We start from the raw sequence: 21529 nt of genomic DNA on the forward strand, positions 1-21529 counted from the left end.
TTTTTATTTTGTACTTTCAATTTGTGAAAAGGAGTTCAGTTAGAAGGTCACACACAGCTTCAGTTAGAAGTTAGAAGCTCACATAGTTCATGCACAGTTATCAGGTCTGAAGAGACTCATGAGAAATCATACAGGAGGGAAGCCAGTCAGCTGAGTTTACACTGCTTACATATTGTGCATCTTTTACTGCATATAATAATTCATACTCAGTCAGAAAGTAGAACTGAAGCGACATTCATTACACGATGATGACAAATAAAACATTTCAAAATGGACCTGCATTGTTTTGCATTTTGTGACTTTGGATCGAGTAACATTTTTAAGATGTTATTTTAAAATAGTCTTAAAATCTCATCTTGTCTTGTGAACCCAATATTGTGTATCCTCTCATCTCCTGAGCTGAGTGAATCGTGACACCCCTATTATCAAAAGATTCAGAGAATCCAGAGAAATCTCTGCAAGTTAGGGGCAATTCAATATCTCAGTTGGCACTGCATTAAAACCAACATGACTGTTTAAGAATGTTACTGCAGGATCTCAGGAACACTTTGTGACACTGACACCTGTAGCAGCATCTTCAAATTCAACCGACTCTACCATGCAAAGGAAAAGTCAACTATTAACAACATCCAGAAACAAAGCAAACTTTTCTTGGTCCAAGATCATCTAAGAAGTGGAAAAGTGTGCTGTGGTCTGACAAGTTCACATTTCAAATCATTTTTGGAAACCATGGACGTCATGTCCTTTGGGGCGAAAGGGGAAAAGGACCATTCAGAGTGTTACCAGTGTAAAGTTCAAAGGCCAGCATCTGTGAACGTATGGGGGAGTGTTAGTGCCCATGGCATGAGGACGTGCACATCTGTGAAGGCACCATTAATGCTGGGAGGTAAAATCAGGTTATACAGCAACATATGCCACCAGATGACATCTTATTCTAGGATGTCCTTGCTTATTCCAGCAAGATAATGTGAATGTGAAAAGATAATGTTTTTTTGTTTCTTTTTTTACATTTTACACAGTGTCCCAACTTCATTTGGAAAACATTCATGCAATAGTGCACCCTTTGCTGAATTACTCACTTAAGCACCAAATGTGTATTAATCCACTGGTCAAAACAGTTATTAAAGATATTTCTCTTCAGTCAAGACAAACCTTTTCATAAAAATTGCAGAAAGAATATGTTAACAATATCAATCAATTTATGAAAAAACATTTTCTTATTAAAACACAGACAATACATACATAAAAAGTCCAATAGTCTATGTAATATAATAATATAAATAACATATATTATACATTAGACCTCTAGAGATAAACTGTAATAAAATAAAAAAATATAACAAAACTTAACAAATCTAGTAAAAACATCTGTATAAAATGTGTGGTAAAAGAGGAATAGGCATTGCAATGTAAAGGAAATAGGACTGAAAAGAAACTGAATTTTATCGAAATACTAAAATGCATCTAGTAAAAACATGTTTGACATGGATTGTAAAAGGTGAACAGTCAATGTTGTATACTAGAAATACAACTAGATTACAATAAAAATACATTTCAGGTACAGTGTGTTTGCTGAGCTGCCTAGCGTCAAGTTCGATTTACCCGAAGTGGGCAATTCAACCGGCTGGTCACACAGTTTTTCCAGGCTCACATAAGCCCCTTTCACAAATGCACAGTTACTCTGGATTTATCCAGAGTTTACCCGGAGGTGCTGTATGTGTGAACACAAATGTCTGCATTTTTTGCCCCAGACTTTACCCTGACAACTCCCTGTCTTAAGTCTGGTGTGTGAATAGAGCAGACAATTTTTCGGAGTGAATTAAGTGGGAGTGTCGACAACATGTAATCGTCCGTGTTAGTGGTGATTTAATTAGCTGTAAAATATACTCAAACGTACACCAGGACATGGAAAAATGGTATTAAAACTGCTCATCATTAATGTTCTGCAAAACATCTGCTCAGAATATAACCCCGCTCGGTCTCTCGTGCTTCCATAAGGGCTGTTCACGCTGCTGCTGGACACCGATCAGAAATGTTGCAATTTTCTCAGTACAGCGGTAGGTTTGTGGAAGGTGTATAGCTGCTCCGTACTCTTCTCTGATTGCTTTTATATTATTTTCCACTCTTTTGTTGATATTGCACCCAAACACATGTAATGAAAAAACAGTCGTCATTACAGAGAAGTCTGTAGGATCAGGGATCCTCTCGATCATGATAAAGGTCAATGGTGCAGTTACACTGCCTGTTAAAGGGTTACGTTGACTAATTTATAATATAGACTTTGTAATTCATATTTTCTTTTGCAAAAACCATCAATTTTCATATCAATCAAGTTATTTCCTAGGTCAGCGTAAATGTATGAATGCAGCAAATAGCACTCAACCTGAAACACACACATACACACAAACACACACACACAAACATTTCCCTTGAGATCTGTCCATTATTCTGCATGGCCTCCACTCTATCCCTCCCTCTGTCCCTCTTATCCCAACACCCTACCCCCTCCTCACCCTACTAGGGGTTGCTATGGCCCTGCCTCAACTACTCTGGTATCCAGGATACGGTGACACACTCTCCATCCTGATTGGCTGCCAGCTATGCAAGGGTGGGCACACAAAAAAAGGAAGGGAAGGAAGAGGAGAAAAAAAAAAGGAAAAGTGGGTGATCCTGGTAGTTAAATGGATGGCTGAGGCAGCACAGCTCCAGGCAGAGCAGCGAGCACCATTTTAGCAGGAGCTCTTAACAAAGAGAAAAGGTGGGCAGGGACGGAGGGAGAGGAGAGGAAGAAAACAAGTCAGAGGGAGAACAAATGGCCGGCTGGTTTGAGAGGGAGAGACAAGTGAACGTATGTAGGCAACAGTGAGAGAAGATCAAGCCGGAAAACAAGGGGACAGAACGATAGAAAGAAGAGGAAGGAAAAGACGAGAAGGCATGAGCATGAAACGAAGAGATGCAGCATCCCGTCGTCCGTCTTCTATCCTGACATCCTGACTGAGAGAGAGACAAAAGGAACCGAAGGAAAAGAAAGACTGAACTGGTGGAAAATAAAAAGGAAAAAGAGAGGGGAGGTGCCTGTTCCTCAAAGAGGAGAAAGGGAGTAAAGGAGGACGGGGGGTGGGGGGGGGTGTGCTCAGCACGTAATACAAAAAATAGCTTCACAGAGCGCAGATTCTCACACACGCTGACACAGATAGGCACCCAGCCTCCACTGGCAGGCCGGGGCAACGGTGGGCATCGGCAAAGTGGCAGGAGAAGCAGAGGAGGCGACCGCCGGAGCCGAGCGGAGGAGGAGAACAGCACTAGAGGACGCCGACGGAGACAGTCGAGGCAGGGGACGAGGTGACGCGGTGTGGTGTGGAGGCTCAGCACTGAGGGAAAGGCGACGGGGGAGGGGCAGTGGTGCTGAGGAGGAGGAAGAGGAGGAGGCCAGGGGACTGATGGCTCGTGGCAGTGGCTCGGGGAGGTGGAGCAGACAGAGGATGGGATTCTTCACCGCCATGCTGCGCTGCAACCTCCCCCCGGAGACTCAGAAGGTGGTGGTGTTCCTCATCATGATGTTGCTCATCATCATCAACGTGGTGCTCATGTTCCTGCTGGCCTTCCAGTAGAGCACACTCCAACCACCACTCTCTTTCTCACACACACAAAAAACACACATGCACGTACGCACACACAGATACACACACATGCTTCTAAATGGAGGAAAAGACCCGAACAACTGAAACGCAGAAGCAACAAGGAGCAGAGGAGGACTGGCCTGTTGGTGAGAGGGACTGCTGGGATTGATGGGTGTCCAACATGGCAGCAGCAGAACACAGGTACAACCAGGAGGAGAGGGAAGATCATTTATTGTGAGAATGGATGATGTGGGTGCATTTGTGTCATCACTATCATGTAAACAAGAGGAATTTGTTGGGTGGGTCCATTGGGACTGTAGGAGAACATTTTTTTCTCATATACCTCTATCTACGATTTGTCCAGGCTTTGAGATCTCTGTGTCTGTGATATCAGTCTTCACCCCAGTACAACAAAGGTGATGGAATTCAGATTGTGGATAAAGCTTATGCTATTCTATAACTGTCAACAAATTCCATAAAAATGATCCAAACCAACAATGTGTTAGTCCGTCTCTCAGTACTTTCTGACCTCCCTGTCTGTCACTCTCAGCTGCCAGCTCCCAGTCCATTGGTTCCTACCGAAGACATGAATTTTTAACAACATCTCACAAATATCATTAAATTTTTCAAAGACATTAAATAATTTCCTAAAACTGTCAGCAACTATATCAGAGAAATAAGATATCAGGCATTGTATACACAAAGTCATAGTAAAACAGCAACAGTATCCTGTGTTACTGTGGATGGAGTATTTCTTTGGTAGAAAGTAGTTTGAGATTTTTTTTTTCTGGTTTTGATGAACAAGCCCTTTAAAAGCAACAGTAGTATAACAAGTACTTTCAGGTGATGTAACACCCTCTGCTGTGACCCTGTTACTGCTCCTCAGCTCTTAGATAACCATGGCTGATTGTGTTTCTAACATACAACTTGCCAGTCTCAACAGAACTGAATAGACAGGCTTCATTTATGTTTGCCCATTTTATTATCGAATTGGTGCCATATATTATAATAGAATTCTTTTGTGTTTTAGTGATGTAATCAGTGCCTAAACAGCCAACCAGTGTTTTATGTAAACATGAGTTGAAGCTAGTGTTTAGAGTGAAGAGAACATTAGCTGCTGTTGTCATATTGCTAAATGAACCTGCTGTTTGTCCAGGTAAACAGAGTTGACCTCTCAGGATACAGTAGGGAGACGAGAACTTAAGGCAAGACAGTTCACTGTCACACTAACCTGCATGTGGAAATAAAGAGATGAGATTATTGACATTTACTTACATGTACTTCTATTTCCTGCCTCTTCTTTCAAACAGATACATATCTTAATTGATAAGATAAAGAATTTTCACATAGCCAAAGATATACGACAAAAAAATATTAATGTATCTTCTTTCAGTATCATCAGCTAACCTGTCTGCATCAGTAACAGGAACACTGAGAGTGTGTTATTAAGCAAATTCATACATTTCAATGAAAACAGATTATCAGTTACCTCATAAAACAGAGCAGTAGAGGAATTAGAAGAAATAACTGAATGAAATCTGTTTTTCTGCAAGTAACTGAGAGCACCAGAGTGGCAACTATGACTTGACTTGTTGTACTGATGGGATTAGTGCTGTGTAAATGGACATTACACTGAATTTACTTTGTAAGCCATCATAGCAATTTCATTTCATTGTGTGTGTACTAGCTATTATCTAAGCACCAGCTTTTATTTAGGTATTATTATTTTGTAGGTTTAATACAAATACAAATTTCCATTTGTCATGAACTTTTCAAAATATGTTTACTTATTCTACTTTAAATCTGGGGTTAGTAAGACTGTAGAAACCAGCAAAAGCAAGCTGAATTTTGAAAGTATACAACCGCACTCCTCCAAAATACATGAAAAGGAACTGCCTGACTACACTGCCTGACAATGGGGTTTATGGGCTAATGTTAACATTCGCCGTCAAAAGAGGCTGTGTCTACCGCCACAGCTCTGTTCAGCTCAGGGGCTGTGTGCTTAATGCTAACGTTAGCTGCTACAGGAGTGCATTGCTGGTGCAGTGGCTCTTTTATTGGGCTCAGGGACTCTCTGCTTTGTGGTACTCAGTTAGCGGCTGAACGACAGTCTGTCACTGCGGCACACTTGTTCTTTGGGTCAGCGGCTGTGTGCTTAGTGCTACTGAGTTAGCAAGTGTTTGAAGAGCAGGCTCAGTGGCTGTGTACTGTGAGCACAGCATATTGTTGTCATCACTAACCATACCCAACTACTCATGTTTCACATATAAGTAAACACCTAACATTATCATAACGTACATAAACAGTGAACATGGCTGTTGTTAATACTCAATCTGTTAAAATGAGATTGGGAGATTTTGGCTTCACGTTCTCTGCCATTCATGTGCCACAAGCTCACTGATAGCTTTGGCAAAACAACCCACGTAGTCCTGTGGAAGACTCGCAAGACTCAAACGCAATTAGTGCATGCAGGCAGTATGTAGGTAGACAGCCTGTATCTAAAATGAGTGGCACTGGCAGCTGGCTGCAGACACCTCGAGTTGAATAATAAAAATACATTTAAAAAAATCTTTATATTTTATTTACAACACTTCGTGTAGTCCATCAGCGCATCATCTTCTGACCACCACAGAATGGCGCCTGTAACACACGAGCTGCTAGAAGTAGCCTACACTGTCATGGGCTACGACTTGTTCATTAAAATCTTGACATTGATTTAGGGATGATGACATGGCTGGATAGCTAGTCTTAATGTTAAACATCCAGTCACAGTATATTTGATGCTTGTCAACCGTACACAATGTTATTGACTTTGAATCTTTCTAACATAACGTTAGCTTTGTGGCTAATAGCCAAACCAAGGGCTTCTATGAACTAAGCAGACTAGATCATCCCACATTGGCAAGCAAGCAAGCACAGTTTATTTATATAGCACCTTTCACACACACCAGTCACAAAGTGCTTCACAGTCATAATCTGTCAATAATCTTTTATATTGACCAGTCAGGGGCTTACAATCCTGTCAATCAAAACTCATTATACAATACCCCGTCCAAACCAGCTGTCAGTCACTTTTTTTGCTGTAATTTTGCTGTAGGACTGTAATATGTCATTATGTTCAGTTTAAATATGTTTTTCAGGCAAGAAAGTTACCACTTAGATTCCTATTATGTGGTCAGTTTGTCCAAGTAACACCTTTTTGGAAAGTTGTTCAGACGTTGGAGACGCTGCTGTTGCAGCAGCTACAAGAGACAGAGTATCAGGCTGATACAGACCAAATCAGGCATTGAGGTGAAAAACGGCAGTTTCATTCAGTGTGTCCTACAACAATATCTGATTAATACAAATCACAAGTATTTTTATACTAACCGACGCTATTGAGATTTGATTTGATGTTGTTGTCGTCTTTTCATGTCCATACTGCTATTTTGAGCCTTTCTTGGCTAAGTCTCACTTGTTAAAGAGATTTCAATCTCAATGTGACTTCCTAGTGAAAGAAAGGTTACATATACGTAATAGCCCATCAACACTGAATAATCTGAATCAACAAAGTAACTAGTAACTAAAGCTATCAAATCAGTTTATTTGAATGGAAGTATAAAGTAGAGGAAAATGGAAATACTCAGGTATAGTACCTCAAAATTATTCTTAAGTACAGTACTTGAGTACTTCTGTTTCAAAAACGCTTATCAGTCTGATTGATTACTAATAACTGGTGTCAGTATTGGCCCCGAAAAAAATTATATCAGTTATACAATACTTACAATTTCATGTTTTCTTACAAGTGCTGGTTGACCTGACATGTCCAGTGTCAAGGTTGAACAGAAACTGTCATTGGCCAAACAAAGACACATGCACAAACATTTAGAGGGCTGCCAAATTGCTCGAACTTTCTATTTAACTGTTGGTGCCACAAACAAGCAGTCAGGAGACTGCACCAGCAGGGGAGAACTGACCACATATTGTGAATCTAAATTGTTACTTTCTCATCTGAAAAACATATTAAAACTTTAATAAAGTCACATATTTAATAGTCTTGAGGCAAAATTACAGCTGTTTCCAGACTGACTCTGCCACATTATAATGCTGTGAAGTGATGGATCAGATCACTATTTAGCTTGGTAAGAATAAAAAAGCATTACTTTGGCTCTAATGTTGCCACCTGTCTCACTCAATGTCCTGTCAACAGCACTATTTGATTGGTTACATATCTTTTAAATCAGATGATCTTTCCTAACCCAATCTTTCTGCTTCAGAAAACACAGCACACATCTGTCTTGTCTTGTCCATATTTTTATTGCAACTCTGCATCAAGATTTAGGTAATTATAACTTTAACTAGGATATTGGCTTTACCTGATGAAAATGCGTGTAAATGCTGTATCTGTTGCTGCTGCTTCTGGTGAGCGATGTGTACAATAATCTAAGTGCTTTAAATAGTGAATTTGTCTCAAAACTCTGCACTTATAGGGCTTTGGAGATTTATACGCTTTCCTGGAAGACTCAGGACTGCTGCTATACAAACTGTTGTTATGAAAAACCAGTGTATTGCTTAGGTTTACCACTCTCGCTAATATAAATACTTTTAATCAAGAACATGTCTTATAAAAAGTTGTAAATGTCACTGGTGAAAAGGCGGAGGCTAAAAAACGGAGATAAAAACTAATGAGTGACATCATAGATACTACAGCGACAGGCTCGAGGTGCTTTTCCTTTCTTTTCCGTTTCTTTTCCGTTTTCCTTGCCTTGAAGTGATTTGCTCAGCTGAACAGCCAATCAGAGTGATTTCTCTCATCAATGGGCCCCACTGCCGATTCTACAAGCTGACTAGTGCCAACAGTGTGGGACACACTGCAACAACAAGCTCCACAGACACTCACCAGTGGCTGAACCCCCTCAGCCATGAATTAACAGGGCTAAGTTATGAAATAAACCTGCAGTTCCCAATGTCTGGTTAATGACCACTTTAAATGAAGCAGAATCCACTTGAGACCCCACCTCATTGGTTGTACTGCCCTTGTCTGTTAACAGTGAGCAGATCAACCCTTGTGATTTTTCCTTCTCAGATTGTTTTAAAATATTGGCATATATTACATTATTACATATATTACATTAAAAAACTACTATATTTCATGTACACAAGTGTATGTGTGCCCCAGGAAAAAGCATATGTCTGAGCCACGAGCCCCTCAGAGCCAGACGAAACTGGCTCAGCTGCTTACATTAGAATCAGGGAGGAAAGTGACAGCAGGGTTAGGGTTCACTGTGTGATTTTGTGTGTGTGTGTGTGTGTGTGTGTGTGTGTGTGTGTGTGTGTGTGTGTGTGTGTGAGCCATTGCTTTTGTCATAGTGACCCTTAGACCAGCACTGTGACCACTGTCATGATGCTTGACCTGCTTACAACAAGCTGAATGTATCTGTTTACTATCATAACACTTCTTAATAAGAGGATATTGTGGTGTCATGTATAGTCAAAGATAAACCTGGAGAGAAAGGCAAGATGATGTAGGTGTGTTGCTTAGCAACAGCCACATCGTCTGTTTTCCTCATCGCCATGATGGATCAGTGGAGCTAAGAAATATAAAATGTACTGTCTTTCCCAACACTGGTGAGGTAGTCTGAAGGAGACGAGCCTGCAGAGAGCAGGGATGGTGGGCTGACGTGGTCAAGCAGGATATGTGTTACCTCTGCAGGAACGAGAGGCAGAGCAGCATAATGGATGGCCTCTGTGGAGCCTGGGGCCGTGTTGACGGAGTGAAACTGGTGGTGTGTTTGAGGTGGTGTGAAATATGACCACTGCAGTGTCTTCATCAATAACACTGGCTCCATCTCCTTCTAGTATAACTCGGTTTCTGCCTCCTCCTTCTCTGTCTCTCACACTTCCTATTCCCTCTATCAGTGTCTTTGTGGGCCTGCCCTGACTGGTACGCAGTCATGACTTGTACATTTTACTCTTTGGCGTACTGTGGGTTTTCTTTTGTGTACCAGCAGTGCTCACATGCTGCCGGTACTCTTTTCTGCACTCTCCATATCATGCCAGTGAGGAGTGATATGCCCTGTGTCTGATTTTGCCTACTTCCACCTTAGCTCCTCATTGATTACTCATTCTGCACTCAGACTTCAGCAGCAGTCACTGTCTGCTCAGCACCGCCCTGCACAGTGGCCGGTATCAAAGCTGAATGATCAAGTTGGAAAACACTTAATTACTTTTGAGTATTTTGTAACAAAAATAGCCTTTTTGTGTGTTTGTTAAAGGACATTATTTAAAGGATCAGTTCAGCCAAATATTTAGTCATTACCTACTCACTCCCATACTGATGGAAAGTCTGGTGAAGTTACATAATCCACAATTTTTTTTTTGGAGCTTCACAACTAAACAGCATTGCTCCCAAACAACTGAAGTAGCTGGAAGCCAGTTTTAAAGTAAAAGAAACAACAGAAAAACACATTAAATGGCTTCATACAGCTCATCCAGCATAGTCCAAGTCTCTGGAAGTCCTGTGATCCCAGATTGATTTGGATGGATGTTATTGACACCCTTTTTAAGCTGAAATCTTCACTGTAGCTGCTCAGCTTTAGCAATGCACACCCTCTGAAGTGGTGCAAAAGCTTTACCACGCGTCATTGTTTTAAATAAATTTGGGATCTCTGGGTTTACAGAGACTTGGATTACACTCAAGCTTGGATTATGTTTTTTTTAACGTTGTTTTTTTACATTTTAGTACATTTACGTCCCCAGCTACTTCAGCTGTTTAGGAGAATTCTGCAATGCTGTTTTGCTGTGTAGTTTTGTGGACTATGAAACTTCACTTGACTTTCCATTATTTTAGGAGGAATTTATCCTTTAATGTCCCTTTATTCTCAAATACAATACATTTTTATCCCCAGGTTAATCTTGAGAAAGAAACTGTGCAGCAGTTAGCCTAAACACAGCCTTTGGCTTTGGAGCAGTCTGTCTCTTCTACTATTTTGTGCTGTATCGTATACTGTTGTCATGGGACTGTTTTGCCTCTTTGGCCCTGGTTGCTTGTAAAAGTGGAACTCATAGAAATGTACTTACTCCACTGCACTTATATGTATGGCTCTTGAAAGAGTAATTTGCTAAACGCAAAGTCTTATGTAAGTGAAAGTGCCACTGTTGTTGTTTCTCATGACATTGCAGCACATTTTGTGGCAAGTATTTACTATAATGTCTACCATGTCCTGAAACTAGGAATAAACTAAATATAAGTCTGACCTGTGTCCCTTCTGCTGTGCTTCCTCTGCAGCTGATCAGTGATGGCAGCGTGGTGTATGCTGAGGCCCTCTGGGACCATGTCACCATGGACGACCAGGAGCTGGGCTTCAAGGCCGGTGATGTCATCGAAGTAGTGGATGCCACTAACAAGGAGTGGTGGTGGGGTCGCATCATGGACAGCGAGGGCTGGTTCCCTGCCAGCTTTGTACGGGTGAGACAAACTCTGTCCAGGCTGCTAGAAGAGACAGATATTACCAGCCATACAGCTTTTAATTACACTGTTTGATTAATGACTGCAGCTGCTGTAGCACTGGCAGAGTAAATAATATGAAGGCTCCTCCCTTTATCCCTCGTAATCTACAAAATTAGAGCTGTTATTAGAGCTGTTTTTCTTTGTGAACTGTCCTTCAGACATAGCTCATTGCAAGCACTGTGCTCTTGTACAAGGGTCGATAAGTAAGAAAAGCGAGAGAGAAATGTCTTGGCATTTCAATGTCCCCTGTGCTTGTTCCTCTCATCAAAGCACCAGTACAATTGTCCTCCAGAAGCTATTTCAAAATTGGAACTACAGTTCAGGTTCAGGTGATTTTTGTGAAGAGAGAAAGACATTCAGAGTTAATTGTTGGATTAAAAAATAGCTTTCTTCTTCCTGGCTTTCTTAATTACCTGTGTCCTCCTCAGTTGCGTGTGAACCAGGATGAGCCCATGGAGGAGTATCTGGCCCACCTAGAGGAGACTCAGACTGGAGCAGAGGACCGGGCAGGTCTGGGTTTGTTACTGGGACCAGGTTTGCCCTGCAAAGAGCAGATGAGGACCAATGTCATCAATGAGATCATGAGCACAGAGAGAGACTACATCAAGCACCTGAAAGACATCTGCGAGGTCTGGATGAGATCATGTGAAGACAGTACTTTAATACATGTCAAGACTATTAGCTCACTGGTGAAACTAAAATGAATATAAATTCTAGTGAACTTTATTTGATGTTATGAGGAGATGGAGGTCAATTTACACAATAAAGTCCAATAATTATTTCGACTGTGGTCCTAGCTCTGATGGCAGTCTGAGGTAATGTAAAAGATACTACTTGCCAGAATGCCATGTTGTTGGGAGCCCTCATTTTGCATTATTTCTTACAAGGATGTCAGTTACTGTGTAAGGCTACGTCCACACTTTCATTTTAAAACAAAAACTATCTCCGTCCACACAAGCGTTTTAGCACATATCAGAAATAATCCCTGTGTGATCCCAGGAGTCACTGAGCAGGACCAAGTCAGCAAGAGCCAGGGATACTACCTGGATCCCTCCTGCTTTAAGCGTGCCCATCTCCCACAGAGAGTAGAGGAGTGGGTCAGTTGCAAAACTGAGTAGCATGGGAGACCAGGGTCACCTTCTTTGACCCCCTTCCTAGGCCCAAACTGTCCAGTCCTGCACCTTCCTTTCAAGGACCTATATTATATGATTTTAAGAAACCATATTAAAAGTCCAGGCAAAGTCAGTGAATACCACCCAGAGATTTCCTTTAACGTTTGATAAGGCCCTCCAGTACCATCAGGTGCTCCAAACGTCCAGGAGATTTAATAAACCTCTCTGCCTTTAATGCCCAGGACGTGCTTTGGCTAAAGAGGAGTTTAGGATTACCAAACCTGATGACAGTCATTTCATTCTATATAACATACAGCAGAAGTCATCAAAGTTGTTAACAATCTATAGCCACGTACTTTTACACCTGGAAATAAACACACTTGTTACTTGGCAGGACCACCCCAGGCCAAATTGGTGTTCTAAGTAGTTTTTCTCGCTTTTCCATTACAAGATAGGGCGTCAGGGAATAAGGGAATAATGCATGGATCTTGATTTAAAAAATGAGGCATATGTCAGACTGTCATCTATAAGTTAATACAATTTGATGGGGATTGTGTGCGGCGAATGTTGTGTATTTTTCAGTGTATTTATTATTTTTCTGCTTCCGTTAGGGTTACATCAAACAGTGCCGCAAGAGAACAGACATGTTCACCGAAGAGCAGCTTCGCACCATCTTTGGCAATATTGAGGAGATCTACCGATTCCAGAGGAAGTTCCTGAAAGGCCTGGAAAAGAAGTTCAACAAGGAGCAGCCTCACCTCAGCGAGATCGGCTGCTGCTTCCTCGAACACGTAAGCTGAGTCGCAGAAGTCAATCAAGAGAAGCTGCAGAAAAGAATTTCTGTGGTAGTATTTCAAAATCACGCCAGAGATGTTAGTGTTTGTAAAGAATGGCATGCAAATGTGAATTTAAACAGTTCTTGCTCAATGTCAGAAGTCTCTTTTTAATTGTTCTACTTTACATGGCCTCTTTGTTTTTTAAAATCCTCAAACTAATATTAATTTAGTTTGTGAACAAACACTAAATGTGAGTGCATGCTTTTGACCCTGGGGTCAACATTCTTGCCAAATCATTTTCTTGCCTCTAACCCTTCGTCTGGTGTCTTTTATGTGTAGCAAACAGATTTCCAGATCTATTCGGAATATTGCAACAACCACCCGAACGCTTGCGTCCAGCTCTCTAAACTCATGAAGGTCAACAAATACGTGTTCTTCTTCGAGGCCTGCCGACTGCTCCAGAAGATGATTGACATTTCTTTGGATGGCTTCCTGCTCACACCAGTTCAAAAGATCTGCAAGTACCCACTGCAGCTGGCTGAGCTGCTCAAATACACCAACCCACAGCACAGGTGATTCTCTCATGTGTTACACAGGGAAGCATTCCAACATTCATTCATTTATCATTTTACAACACCAGGATCGCAACATGAAATTGAGTTTGAGTCCCTTTCTACATCACAGAAACAACAAAAACAAAACAACTATGTTAAAGAGTGGAAAGCTGAGGATGAATTGAGGAGTTATGTTTATATTGTGTATATCGTGAAAAAACTAACCTCGTGTTGTGACCACTTTACATCAGTATTTCCCACACATAGACCTCACTTGGGTGGGATGCCCAGGTATATTTGACAACCAATTTTACAATTTTTACTTTTATTTTATTATCTGTCCGAGATAACGACAGCATCCATGATCAGTTAACTAGTGGACAATCTGCAACTGCAATATGTCAGGCGTTGGATACACACACGATAGTTATTAGGATACATTCATTGTCAGTGTTTTCATGGAATTTCATGTTTATAATAAAAATATAGACCATCACCAGACCCATCCTTTAAGCTTTAGCTGCACACAACATGTCACTCTCTGATCTTCAGGGATTACAAAGATGTGGAGGCTGCCTTAAACGCCATGAAGAACGTGGCCAGGCTCATCAATGAGAGAAAACGGCGCCTTGAGAATATTGACAAGATCGCCCAGTGGCAGAGCTGCATAGAGGACTGGGAGGTGTGGCAAAAAGCATCCCTGTGCTGAAATAATCTCTCTCTCTTGATGCTGTTTAAAGCAACTTCAACAAGGTTGGGCAGCAACTAACAGCTCTATGTGTGTGTGTGTGTGTGTGTGTATGTGTCAATCCACGCAGGGTGAAGACGTCCTCAGCAGGAGCTCAGATCTCATCTTTTCGGGGGAGTTGACAAAGCTGTCCCAGCCTCAGGCCAAGAGTCAGCAGAGAATGTTTTTCCTCTTCGATCATCAGATGGTGTACTGCAAAAAGGTGCCTTATGATTTTACACTGTATTTTACACTCCTTTATGCTCTACCATCCTTAAAGGGTAGCAAAAGTGAACTTGTTTAATTCAATTTAATCAAGCCGCATCCAATATGAAATAAAACATATTAAATCCACTATGTACAAATTTTTATTGGGAAATGCATCACATTGTAACTTCTAATAGATAGCAGCCACATAAATAGACCTGCATAATCCATGCATTATTCCCTGAGAAATGTATGAAACTGTAAAAAAAAAAAAAGGCCCTTTTCAATGTTAAAGGAAGTGAGAAAAAAATCCTGTATCCGTCCCTTTATCTGGATCTGCACCAAAAGTTAATGGAGTCTCTTCTGGGCCAAGACCCATCCTCCATCCAAGTTTCATGGAAATCCATTCAGTAGTTTATTGTTATCCTGCTGACAGACCAATCAACCTAACAACAAATACTCAAACAGACACAGGTTATAACATAACCTCCTTGGTGGAGGTAATTAAACAATCTACTGTTGTCTGCGTCCACATAAAGTGTAGTCCTGTAAAACTGTAATGGTCTAATCAAACCTCCGACAAGAAGCTTTTATACTGTGCAATTGTATTCAAGTTTATGAAATTACATTATCTGCATTTTTAGTGTCATAGGTCAAATAATTTGTCCTGATTCTTAATCCATGAAAATTACTTCTACTTATACTTAATACATATTTAAAGCAACATCATGTAGAAATTTGCATTATTAGAGAGATTTGAGTGCAACACCAGTGTCGTAAATACAAATCACAGGTCTGTAACAATTTGTCAGATGTAATGTAGATGCTACAAACAAAGCTCATTACATCATACCAATGTGATAAACTTGTATGTTGAAGTAAACATGTATGTAACGCTGTGATCCTCCCCTCTCACTGAAGTTACATAGTGCAGAACCAAGTGACAGAGACACCATTCACCCTGTTACAACACACTGTACCAATACAATGATTTTGAAGCTGATGTTTTAAGGTTAACAAACAAGCTAAATAATATTGCTTTGATAAGCACATAAAAACTGTTCTACATATAATGTTTTTGGCTGGACAGTAAAAAAACTTGAAGCAGTTTTTCACAGTTCTGGCAGTTTCTCTTTAAGGTCAGAGTTGGGCACTTCGACTGAGTGATCCAGCCGTGACAGCAACTCAGAACGATACATTTTACGCCAGCCTAATGAACGCAAGATAGCCAAAAACTTTTGGTGAAGCATGGTGGACTTACAATGATCTTCAATTTGCTGTCTGTGCATTCTTAAACAAAAAAAATAATACTCAGATATTCGCCAAATCATTTTTCTGACTTTTCTGATTCTGAGTCAGAAAAGTCAATTGATTGAAATTGCTGACTGACCTAATATTGCAGCACCAGTAGGCAGTCAGATGTTTGATAGTAACCCATGTACGTCAAACAGCTGTCAACTGCAAAATATAGACTTTGTCGTTATCACTGCAGGACCTCCTGCGCCGGGACATGCTGTACTACAAGGGTCGGGTGGACATGGACCACATGGAGGTGATAGATGTGGAGGATGGCAAGGAAAAGGACTTCAACATCAGCGTGAAGAATGCCCTGAAGCTGCGGTCGCAGGCTGGTGATGAAGTCCACCTCCTATGTGCCAAGAAGCCGGAGCATAAACAACGCTGGCTCCAGGCCTTCGCTGACGAGAGGATTCAGGTCCAGCATGACCGGGAGACAGGTTGGATCCACGCACAGTTCAACATTCTTTTTAAAGTTTGCCCTTTCAGTTAATGATCAAACTTGGTCTTCTGGTTAGCTGACTTTGCCGCAATAACCCCTCAGAACAGAGTTACAAGGGGTAGTGGTTGAATCAACCCTTCAACACCCTCACTGCCATCAGTAGTCGTCGATGGCGTTTATGTAAACAGAAGCCACTTCTGACATTTCCAATGTTTAAGCTGTGGTGATTTCTCTTGCGATCCTGGTATTATCACAATGTCATTTGTCATTTTTAAAAAAGAACACTGCCTCATTACCTGACCACTAGTGGTGCTTTATAGGCCAGCATTAGCAACCTGTGCTCCTACCCTGCCAGTCTGCACCGATATTAGAGGAGCAGTAACTTCACTGCTGGACTTCACTTCACATCATATGCTATCAAAGGGTGGGATGCAACATTGACATATGGCAAAATGCAGGACTGTCATGCACAGATAAGCAATAACAATATAGTTAGCTAGCTAGATAGTTAGCTCCCGAGACATCAGCAAAGTAGTAGTGATTGTTTTGTGCTTCTTATGAAGAAAAGGACCATAATACATTGAAACAACAGGAAGTTCTCTTAACCCTTGGTTTGAAGTGAGCCTCTGAAAAACCTGTTTGGTCTTGGTCATGACTTGGTCTCTACCCCTCAAAGTCTTGGTCTTGTCGCGGTCTTGAAACATTCTGTTCTTGGTCATGACTTGGTCTCGGTTTAGGTGGTCTTGACTACAACACTGTCTTAAACTTCCACTGACTAACCAGAGTGTTTTTCGAGACCGAGACAAGACCAAGACTTTGAGGGGTAGAGACCAAGTCAAGACCAAGGCTAAGGCAGGGCAAGACTGAGCCAAGACCAAGACCAATGCGAGTCCCACACTGCATGACACACAATAAAATGTGGAACCTGCGAACCATAGGCACTCCTAAAATTGATCTGAAAGATCCACATTCAAATAAAAACACCCACGGAAGACAAATGAAAATTCATCTTCATTCACCTCTTTTTTTGCTCTATATATTAGAGCACGACTGATATATCGGCTGGTCAGTAATATCAGCTGACACTGGCCTGTCACAGATATATTGATATTGGTGTGTATGTTTTTTTCCGATATCGGCTGATACGAGGATTTTTGGTTTTACAGAACATAATACAGAGAAAGATGCTCGGGGGGATTTATAATGTAATTTACTGTTTCACTGCACTGATGTCATTTTGGACAACAAAGTTTATTGTTAAACTGTATGTGTACACGGATAAGTGTTCTTTACTGTTCCACACATAATATTCACCTCTACAATGATTTTTGATTATTTCATCAAGACGTATCTAAAGGTACAGTTAAGTATGACAGCTGTATGACGGCTGATGTTACACAAAGGATCGGGCTCTATTTTGTTCTCAATATAGCCGATACCAATCAGTTCAAAAATGCCTTGATCAGCCCACATAGTCATCTTTGAGATCGGATCAGGACGTCCCTACTTATGTGTCGAGCATCCTCCACATGCACAAATCAGCATGCTGCTGATTTTGGATACTTTGAACTGATTCAGTTCCCAGGTTTTCTATCATGTTTTCCATTTTCCCCATGATAAAACAACTCTATTTATCAAGAAAGTTTCATAATGATACTATTTATTTTTCTCTTCTCAGGCTTCTCTCTCACTGAGGTCCAGAAGAAACAGGCCATGCTGAATGCCTGCAAAAGCCATCCAGCTGGGAAACCCAAAGGTATGCACCCAAGGATTCAGACAGAAGCAAATATGTGGATTGCATGGACATGAGTAGTTAAACATTAGACACTCAGCACCTGTACCTGAGTCTCAGTGTTTTTATCAGTCAGACTTTATATCTTTTTAATTAGTCGTTAGTTTTATTTTCTTCTGAGAGTGCGTATCATACCCTTCAGATCATCTTAAGTCTCAGCGTTCTATCAGTCTGTGGATGTCTTCCTCTCTGCCTTGGCTTGGATATGGACAACCTCACTATGTATAATATATAAGTACTGATCTATAATGCATATAGTAGCACTCTTTATTGAAATTGTATGTCACCAGGGCCTTATATTCTTCAAGCATCTCAGAATCCCTTTTAGAAACAACAGCAAAGGTTTGACTCTAACTAAAAATTCTCATCGTCCTTCAGAACAGTACAGTTCTTTATGAAGATTCCTACACTCACACTTGCAACAAGACCAAATCTCCTCTAAAAATAAATGCCCGCATTGACACTGCTTCTACTTTACTGTTGTTTGATTTGTGTAAAGCTACTGTCAGTAGAGATCAACGTTTCCTGCTCAGATGTTTTCACATTAAAATATTCCAGTAGCACAGAGGAAATAATAATCATATCACAATAATGAGTGAATGAAAAACAGTATTTGTGTCTAAAAGAGAAAGTCAGAACAGTACTGTGGTGATTGTAACAGCACAGCACTGTTGTCCATCAACCCTAACATGAAATGATGATTCAGCCTTACTGTGACATGGATGGAGAATGCTGATTGAGCTGGACCTTCAGTGAAATCTGGAAACAGGACTAAGAAGGAAGGTGTGCTGGAGGGTCATGGTCCATATTAAAACGAAGTAAGAGAGAGACTAAGGAGTTCAGGTGTGAAGCCTTCGGCTACACTGATTAGAACTTTCATGGGAGAATGAAAAAAATTCATGCATCATTCAGCAGCGAAGGCTTATTTGAAATTAGTGATTAAACCAGTGCTTAAGTAGTCTATGTTGTAAACATTATTTTTTAGTTCAAATTAATCTGAATTTCCAGTGGCCAGTCATAAATAGGCCAAGATCATGGATGACCCTCTCCACCCAGCTCACCACCTTTTTCGGTGGCACCCCTCTGGCAGAGGTATAGGTCACTAGGAGTCAAGACAGAAAACCTTAACAGAACCTTTTATCCAAAAGCTGCACAGTCCATAAATACACAAAAGTTAGTCAAATTGTAGTGTAGTATGTAATGTTGTGCACTGTATGTTTTTTTTCTTTTTCACTTGCATCTTTTATGTTTGCTCTGGTGTTGTGACGGCCACTCCTCCAGCCTCGCCTCGCAGTCACGAAATAAACTTGAACATTTCAGCTTTTCTGAGCTGTGCATAATATCTCATAAGAATGTTATAAGTAATGATATTTTCTGTTCATCTCATCCCCTTCAGCGGTGACTCGACCCTACTATGACTTCCTGCTGCGACAGAAACACCCCTCTCTCCCTACTGCTTTGCCCCAGCAGCAGGTATTCATGCTGGCGGAGCCAAAGCGCAAAACCTCCACCTTCTGGCACAACATCGGCAGACTGACACCCTTCAAGAAGTAAAGAACAAAAACCAGAATGGAAAGGAAAGCTGTGGAGGGAAGGAACCGAGGAGAACAAGGAGAAGAGCTCTTTTCTTGTGCCTGAATAGACCCTTTTGAATTCTTCCTCTCTTTTCTTTCCTACTCGTAACATTGCCCTAACTGACATACTGATATGTTGTATAGATGTGGATGATTATGATGAGGAGGAGATTTTTTGAAAGCACTTTATAGGTTGGCTAACAATCAGACTTGAGAATGGTCTACTGGAGACACTGAGTCAAACAGGGAGAGTGGCCTCTTGCTTAACTTACTACTTCTACACCTTCAATCAAGCACCGACTGGTACTAATACTACTACTGTACTGCTGCGAGTGAGCATAGGACTCCTGACCGTGCTGCCTCTGTGAAGACATTGGCTGTCGACAAAATTGTGTCATTTATTTCAACTGTACTATTGTTTTATGATTTGACAGATGCCAAGTGTTCATAGTGCCAGATGATTTGTTTTTGTATTTGTTTGTTCTGTGTCTGCTTTTGAAAAAAAGGGAAAAGGGGGGGGGGGGGGTCTGTTGTTCTTTTCTCTGTGCAAATATATAATTTCAGGATCATTTCAGCTAGGTTGGATTTCCATCCAACGAGATTTGGGTCTGGTGCATTTGTGATATTGTGCAAAACTTGATAAAAGTCATTAAATGCAGCCTGAAGAAGATTCAACTCGGAACAGATTAGGAGCTTTGTATTCAAACAAACTGCAGCAACACACACTCCGGCAATACACATTCCTCGAGTCTGATCCTCAACTTCTTCTACCTACCATGTCAATGAAAGTAACCAACCTGTTTTCTTTTCTTTATTTTTTTGTTAAGTGCCATTTGAAGTGTGTCATGGATGATTTACAATGACATGCATGGATGTGATGAAAAAATACTGTGAAGAATATTTTTTTATCTCTGAAGAACCCTGCTATATTTAACCAGACTGAAGAACTGAGGTTTCATTGTGCTAGGCTGACAGCATCACACACACACACACACACACACACACAGACACACACACACACACACACACACACACACATTATTTTATCTACCTGTACCCTGTACTTCTGATATCCAGTATCCCTGCTCTGTGTATCTGGTCTCCAGTATAATCTCATTTCAGATCAATGCAGCCCAGTGATATCGCTCTGTAAGTGCATTCAGTACTTTTTTCATCTTTCTGTTCAAATGTTTTAGCTTCTGACCATATGGAATATTAAACATTCCTAAACTGACAAATTTGGCCATCAGTTGGTGTGATTGGTTATTGGTTGTGAATGCTGGAGGGATTAGGGAACATTCAGAAGACGTCTTCAAACATGACATTTTGGAAATACTGTAAGAAAATCTGGAGCAATGAGTGGTTGTACTACACAACAGAGTTTTTCCCTTTTTTGTGAGCGGGAAAGTGAAGACATCTGGTTTTGTAATCTTCTCTTTGAGGAAAAGCTGACACCACTTTAAGGTGTCTGAATACAAACTACACTGCATCGCTCCAGGAGAGCGACTAATGGTCACTTTAAGGTTTTTAGCAACAGGCGAGATCAAATTAGCCAGTTTAATCAGGTAAAATCATATTATGATAGATTTTGTGATTGTGATATGATCCAGGATTCCTGGGATCGATCATTCTTACGTCATCATTTACATTTTCATGATGATGTGACATTTGTACCAAATAAACATCTAGAGAACACGATTTGTAGGCCAGGGCATCTCTGCAGCACTACAGTACTTCAGTTTGATGAATGTGGGTCAGTTAACCATGCTTTCAAATTGACAATTAACCAGACAGTAGGCGTATACAGAGGAGGATTAAGGTAGTCATGGGTCCCTAGGCAATTTTTTTATGTGGGCCCCCAGCAACAGGTGATGCACTCATGAAGGGATTAGCAGAGGCTAGCATATTGTGGCTAACTCCCGGGACACTGGAGGTCAAAG

At 40.9% G+C, this 21529-nt stretch overlaps 1 protein-coding gene across 2 annotated transcripts in view; it reads left to right on the forward strand.

The window, feature by feature from the left end:
* LOC141014500 (rho guanine nucleotide exchange factor 4-like) overlaps nucleotides 1-20827 on the forward strand; it is a 155019-nt gene extending 134192 nt beyond the window's left edge. Inside the window, exons 1-10 of one of the 2 annotated variants that reach the window (XM_073488319.1) lie at nucleotides 3630-3821; nucleotides 10888-11067; nucleotides 11538-11738; nucleotides 12833-13012; nucleotides 13337-13569; nucleotides 14104-14233; nucleotides 14370-14501; nucleotides 15978-16221; nucleotides 17902-17979; nucleotides 19412-20827. In XM_073488319.1, coding sequence (XP_073344420.1) covers nucleotides 3789-3821; nucleotides 10888-11067; nucleotides 11538-11738; nucleotides 12833-13012; nucleotides 13337-13569; nucleotides 14104-14233; nucleotides 14370-14501; nucleotides 15978-16221; nucleotides 17902-17979; nucleotides 19412-19569 — 1569 coding nt within the window. In that variant the 5' untranslated portion in view covers nucleotides 3630-3788 and the 3' untranslated portion in view covers nucleotides 19570-20827. Of the gene's footprint in view, nucleotides 1-3629; nucleotides 3822-10887; nucleotides 11068-11537; nucleotides 11739-12832; nucleotides 13013-13336; nucleotides 13570-14103; nucleotides 14234-14369; nucleotides 14502-15977; nucleotides 16222-17901; nucleotides 17980-19411 lie in introns of those variants that run through there. The other variant, XM_073488318.1, reaches the window with a different exon arrangement.
* Nucleotides 20828-21529: the final 702 nt, after the last annotated feature.

The sequence above is a fragment of the Pagrus major genome, chromosome 19 (genome assembly GCF_040436345.1).
Source record: "Pagrus major chromosome 19, Pma_NU_1.0".
Taxonomy (NCBI): domain Eukaryota; kingdom Metazoa; phylum Chordata; class Actinopteri; order Spariformes; family Sparidae; genus Pagrus; species Pagrus major.